The 6,938-nt window shown below is 34.3% G+C and overlaps 1 protein-coding gene across 1 annotated transcript; it reads left to right on the top strand.

Annotated features, from left to right (window-relative positions):
• Positions 1-3,678: 3,678 nt before the first annotated feature.
• LOC148567508 (uncharacterized) lies at positions 3,679-4,194 on the top strand. Its single transcript, XM_088485895.1, has one exon. The coding sequence runs from the start codon at positions 3,679-3,681 to the stop codon at positions 4,192-4,194; it is 516 nt and encodes a 171-aa protein (XP_088342021.1).
• Positions 4,195-6,938: the final 2,744 nt, after the last annotated feature.

Genomic DNA, 6,938 nt, shown 5'->3' with positions numbered 1-6,938 from the left:
GGCAACATAACCGACGCGTGAGCTCATGGCCAGTAGGACAGGCATGCATCATATGCATCTATGTGACATTGTTTGGGTGTATATATTGTAATTGGTTTGCCTAAGTGAATAATTCTGTTAACTGCTAATTGCTATACTTGATATAATTGCTCTTGATTGTGTTTGAACCTCATTACTTGTGTTTGTAACTGATTGGCTGGATTGTGGTGAATTGGGTGCTGGTTGAATTGCTTGGGCCTGAGGCCGTGATTGGATTGTGTTTGAGGTTTAGTAAGTATGAAAGATTGAGCTGGTTCAGCATAGACTTAATGAACCTATGCTTGGAACAGATTAGTCATTCATACGGTCTAGGAAAACTTTTAAGATTTTTATAAAGGAAAATATGGGTTTAGAATTTTGAATAATTAACTGATGCTTTATAAGATTTTGGATTTTTGAATGTTATGCGGTTGGTTTTCAAAATAAAAAGTTGACATGGCGAGTAAAGATCACTGCAAATGAAAATAGTTTTTCTTTTAAATACTTTTGAGTGAAGTTAACTATTTGCGTTTTATTCTTTACTTTCACGGCATTCTCTACCTCTACTGAGAACATGTGGTTTGGTTCTCACCCCCAAATTTTCCACCCTTTCAGTGACAGGTTTGAAGACGCAATTTGAAGCTGCGGGCGATTCTAGAATTTACTTACGAATTAAGTTTATGACTTGAGTTTCTTTCATAGACTTTCTTTATGGTTTTAATTGCTTTCATAGAGTTCCCTCGCTCTTGTCCTTTGAGATTTTATTTTACATAGAGGGGTAGGTTTAGTATATTGTATTTGAGTTTTATTTGGTCTCTTTTGTATAAGAATTATTATCAATAATATTTATGTGATTATTATTATTTGTGAATGTTTGAATTATGACTTCAATGAATAAAAAAAATAAAATTTTCTGGCATTTTCTTAAAACTGAAACGCGAACTCGATACAAATGCTCGATAATTCAGTAGTTAATACTATAGAAGGTTACGTAATGTTCTTTCTAGTGGAAATACCCTGACTTAAGCAAGGTATTTTGCTGAACGGGACGTTACAATATGGTATCAGGGCAGTCCTTCCTGTGGAGCCTTGGGAGTGGACTGACTATGCTTCATTGCATACTCTGAGTGTCTGTCATGCTTTATAGCTTGTTCTAATGACAAGAGTTTGTGTTTTATATGCATGACTGTCTGATGATTAACGCTATTAGTTTACCTTTGCATACCTCATGGTATCAAGTTTGGCCAACTTAATACTAATGATTTATGTATATGGAAATACTAATGGGTTATCATAGACGAAATAGAAGTGATAAGGTTAATGCGAATCACGAGGTTTTGGGGACGTTTGAAACTAAATTCTAGAGATTAGTTCCATTTTGACGTATGCTCTTTATTCGTGCTTTGTGTTATCTCTTTCTCTATTAATTGTATTGGAATTTCTAGTTTTTGATCTCTTTCTTGCTAATCTTGTATTATCATTTGTGCATATCCTTGCTTGACTCTGTATCTAGTTGTTGTTTGAATCTTTTGAACCATTTATCTTATACCTTACCAACTCTATGCTCTTTGCTTTGAACTTGGATTTATTTCGGTGCAACATATCATTTCTTGTAATTTCCTTCTTGAGTATTTATTTCAGATTCTCTTCGAGAAAAATTTCAATTTAAATCTTTTCTTACTTGATTGTATCCACAACCCTTGCTTAAATTTTGATGGGATTGTTTTTAATTCAGCCTAGACTTTCTTATATAAACTCTGAAACTTCTTTATATAGTTTAATCTTGTTTATTTGTGATATACTATTTTTCTTTTATTGATTTATAGAAAATTTTATTTCAAAAATTATTCTTTGAATTGAACCAGATTTTCTTCCAACTTTATTATAATTCTATGGCTATCCTTACCTAATTATGTACTTAAGTATTCTCCAGGATTTTTTTTTAGAAAATATTTTGCCCTTAGCATCAAACAAGCTTTAATTTACAAACCATGCATGATTTGCTTGATCTGAAATTAAAATCGGTATAACGTATTATTTATACTAAGTTTAGTACTTTTGAAAAATGTTGGGTTTAAATATTTTCCTTTGAAAAAGATAAACTAATTCCTTCTGTTTCAAGTTGAAATTGTTCTACATTGCTGTACTATCTTTTCTATTACTGTTCATATCAAAACTCTTTAATTCAAAATCCTTTCTTAAGCTTTCAATTTAATTCTCCTTCCGGTATATTTCATTGCTTATATATATCCTTGTTGTTTGATAATCTTACGTATTCCTTCAAATCCTTGCGAAATACCATCTTGTACAATTGCGAACTTGAGTATTCTTCCAATTTCTCGCATAAAACTTTCGTGCCGTTTGTCTTTCTCTTCTCATGTTTTGTATTCCTTATATGCGCTAGTTCTTAGGGACACGATTTGTGCGTACGGAAAGTTAATCTGGTCAGTATACGAAGTTATAAGAAGTTGTGGAGATTTGAGGCAACGAGAGGAAGTGATCATGCTTTGTTAAGAGTTAACGAATATTGTGCCTATTTGATTTTGGATTTGAAATATGGTTTGCGTCAAATTATTTCTATCAACTTTTGCACCACCTAATATATTCTCTTTTATGTTTATGTTATATGGTTTTCTTGGTATCTTTAAAATATTCGAAAGGGGATGTGAATATGAATCTTTTCTCCATCTTATATCAATTTTCGAGGGCAAAAATTTTTGTAAGTTGGATAGAATGTAACATCCCGCATTTTTGAAAATATAATTATAAATAAATTGTGATTTTACTTTATTAAGTTTAAACTTTATTCTATTAGAAATAATTAAATAGACTCGGAGATAATTTTATTTTGAATCAATTAATATTCTTAAGTAATTTTATTATATTGGAATATTTTGTATAATTTTAGTAATTGAAAAATAAAAAGAATTGTATAATTTAATTTAAATAAATTCTATTTTGAATGAATTATGTTATTAATTTGAAATCCTAAAAATTATTTTATTAGAAATGATTAGATTAATATTTATAAATACTTTAAGTTTACATCAATTAATATTTATGTACAATTTTTATTATAATTAATGATTTTATAAATTGAAATTAAAGTTTCGGAGATAGAAAAATAATAGAGATTTGTATGATTTAATCTAGAAAATTGATATTTGAATTTAAATTGTACTTTACAAAATATAATTAACTTGTTCATTTTATAATTTAAATTAGAAATAATTGATTGAACTTAGCAATATGTTGATAAATAATGTTCCAAAATATTTTTAATAGAGTATATTTGATTCTAAAATTACTCTACTATTCAATTTTATCAAAATATCTATTCATATCTATCCATATTCTTTTATAAAATCCTAATTTCTAACCATAATTCCCAAATTAAACTCAGAAACCCTAATTTCCCAAATTGAAAACCCTAAGTTCCTAATCAGAAACCCTAACCTACCCACTTTCTTCTCCCTTCAGCTGCATCATACCCCCCCCTTTTCTTCCTAAACCTAACGTAGAAACGGAAACAGAGAGCAAAGAGAGCTGCTGCCGCGCCGCCATGACCGCCGGACTGCCGCCGCAAGGAGCCCGTGCCACCATCGTCGTCATCCTCGTGAACTGTAGCGTCGCCGTTCAACCTCATCCCGCCGCGTCTCCATGGTCGCCGTTGCTGCGAGCTCGCCACCGTCGAGAAGCTGCCGTCGCGTCTTGTCCCGCCGTCACCACCGTTGCCCTGGAGCTCGCCCGTCGTCGTCGTTGAAGGGCCAGCAGAGAGAGAGAACGAGCGCGGGTCAGGGTCGCCACCAAGGAGAGGAGCTATGCTCCACGCCGCTGTCGCCACCAGTCCACAACCACCACTGCGAGGGTTCCGTCGCCATCAATCCAGTGTCGCCGTTCGTGCCCTTTGTAGCCGTCGCCGTCGCCGAGCCGTTGCATCGCCGGACATCATTGCTGGAGGACCGAATGGAGAAGCTAGCCAGTTCTGCTTCTGCCTCTGGTTTCTGGAATCTGAGAAGACGCAATCACCGCTGCTGGAACTGTTATTGTTGGCGTGGCCCTGTTCTGGCTCTACTCTTTATTGTTACTGCTGTTGTTTGGCTGATGCTGAAGCTTTCCACCACCACTGGAGCTGCCCAGAAACCCTGTTGTTGCTGCTCTGATAATTTATTGTAAGCTATCTGTAGTTCCAATTTTATTGAACTCATTTCCATTTCCGACTCCATTGAATTTGAACTCTATTTTGTTGCCACCGTGGTTACTACTGCGAGAGTGAAGAATGAATCGAAAATAATGCTGCTGCCGTTGATCGGAGATTCCAAACTGTTGCTGCTACTACTTTGAGATGATATGGCAGCTATTAAGGTTGTTGTTCATGAGTGCACCATTCCCAATTTCTATGGATTTCGACACTTTGAGATAGGGGGTTTAAAACGATTTCAATTTAAGAATGCCTACAAGGTTTATTGAATAACTGCAAATAGATTTAATAGCTGTGAGTAATTGATTAATTATGTAATTATTGAATTGTGGCTGAAATTGTGATTGGAATGGTTGTGATTGTGATTTGGAACTGTTGATTTGTGATATTGATTGATTATGTGGATTGGGAATTGTTTGATGACTAATTGCTGAGAATTTCTGAATTTTAATCGGTTATGTTGGATTTGTTGCCGTTGAGTTGTTATTTGGTATATTGTAATGTTAATGAACTTGGTTGGTGGTTGATTTGGAATTGGTTTTGAAGGGTTTTGAAGGGTTGGATTTTGAATACTAAATAGATTGCTGAAAAACTGATTTTTGAAATTAAAAGTTGACTTTGGAAGTGAATTAGTTATTCAACGATAATCGAAATGATATAAGAGTAAAGGCTGAGTAAAGTATAATAAAAGTTGTTGTTGGGACTCAATTTTGAGAAGTTTGAATTAACTATAGAACTAGTTATGATTCTTCAAAGTTAAAATGTAAAACTTGATTTTCTGCATTATTTTTAAAGGAAGCCGGAAACTTTGAAAAACTATAACTATTTCTGTGATTATCGGAATTGCATGGGACTAAGTTCGGATTGAGCTTGGAGATATAGGGAACTGGATTGCTGAATTTGAGACTTTTTCACTAAGTTTATGATTTATGGTGAATTTTTGAATCATGGATGTCAAAACTGGTTTTTTCTGCAGAACGTTTAACGCAGCAGCAACTTGATTCCTCTATTGGAAATTCTGAAGTTTGAATTTTGAAATGGAACCAATTTTATATAAAGCTTTATTTCTATTATTTTAATGCCGTAAAATTTCAGAACAATTGGACTTGTAGTTTTAAAGATATGAATTTTTGAAAGATGATGCATTATGCAGAAAAAGTCAGATTCTGTTTCCTTAAATTAGTAACTTTGGGAGTTTATAACTTTTGATCCTGGATAGATATTGAGATGAAACTAATTGGAGGTGAAAAATAAGTATGTATATCATATGTGATTTAAATTTCAGGATTTTCTATGTTTTAATAAGTGAGTTATGGGACTTGGAAGAGGTTGAGTTCAATGATTTGTAAAACAGAATTCTGCAGAAAATTACCTAACTTCCAAGCTACGTAACTCCTTCATTAAAAATAGTATGACCCTGGAACCAATTGAGAAAGAAATTTGGATGAGTTATGTTTAACCATATTAATTTTGAAGATAGTTGGATTTAATTTGGATTTTATATGAAATTTCAAATGTTGTATGGTGCTGCTGTCTTCTGGATTTAAAATACTGCAGAACAGTCACGGTTTTGCTTATATTCCCAAAGCTAGAGAAAACGAAAAATTATGATTTTTGATTTAATAGAAAGCTTAATCCGAGACAGTCGCATGGATATAAAGTTTGCACAATTCCAAATTCATTTGATATTTTACAAAACAAAATGGAAATCAGGCTGCCAAGTTGTGTTGGTAATTATTTTGGATATGGAATTTAAGAAATAGATTTTCTATTATCAAATGTTTCTGAGAATATATTGCTGTGGCAAATGCTGAAAGAGGCTGATGAACTGTTGAGAAAGAAGGAACCCGTAAGGGTGGATAAGTCCTATTTTAAAAGGAGATTATGTCCAAATTTTTATAAAAGATATAAGGACTTAATCAAAATAAATATTCAAGGCTTATTTAATAATAATAACTCCAATGATTCTTTTAAGAAAAGAATATTTTATCTATGAGATTGTTGGTAGGGGCGTGGGTCTAGTCCCGCTTGCTCAGTGCGTAAACCATTATGCAGGGATGGTGGTTTTGTCCCGCCTGCAGTGAGGACGGTGGTTTTATCCCGCTCACGTACTGATAAATTGTTCAGCAAGGACGGTGGTGTGATCCCGCTTGCATATTATTTTATGTACCCAGTAAGGATGGTGGTTTAATCCCACTTACTGTGGAGGCAAGGACGGTGGTTTAATCCCGCTTGCGTGTTCCGGGCAAGGATGGTGGTTTAATTCCCGCTTGTCTATGGAACCTACGGATAAGGATGGTGGTCTAATCCCGCTTATCCGAGTCGGGTCTGGCAACATAACCAACGCGTGAGCTCATGGCCAGTAGGGCAGGCATGCATCATATGCATCTATGTGACATTGTTTGGGTGTGTATATTGTAATTGGTTTGCCTAAGTGAATAATTCTGTTAACTGCTAACTGCTATACTTGATATACTTGCTCTTGATTGTGTTTGAACCTCATTACTTGTGTTTGTAACTGATTGGCTGGATTGTGGTGAATTGGGTGCTGGTTGAATTGCTTGGGCCTGAGGCCGTGATTGGATTGTGTTTGAGGTTTAGTAAGTATGAAAGATTGAGCTGGTTCAGCATAGACATAATGAACCTATGCTTGGAACAGATTAGTCATTCATACGGTCTAGGAAAACTTTTAAGATTTTTATAAAGGAAAATATGGGTT

Source organism: Arachis ipaensis, chromosome B4 (genome assembly GCF_059453495.1).
Source record: "Arachis ipaensis isolate K30076 ecotype BB chromosome B4, ASM5945349v1, whole genome shotgun sequence".
Lineage (NCBI taxonomy): Eukaryota > Viridiplantae > Streptophyta > Magnoliopsida > Fabales > Fabaceae > Arachis > Arachis ipaensis.
Note: the sequence above shows the minus strand (reverse complement) of the source record. Positions and strands in the feature narration are given on the sequence as shown.

Excerpts from the sequence above, each read along its gene's own strand:
- LOC148567508 (XM_088485895.1), top strand. The coding sequence starts at position 3,679 with ATGGTCGCCGTTGCTGCGAGCTCGCCACCGTCGAGAAGCTGCCGTCGC.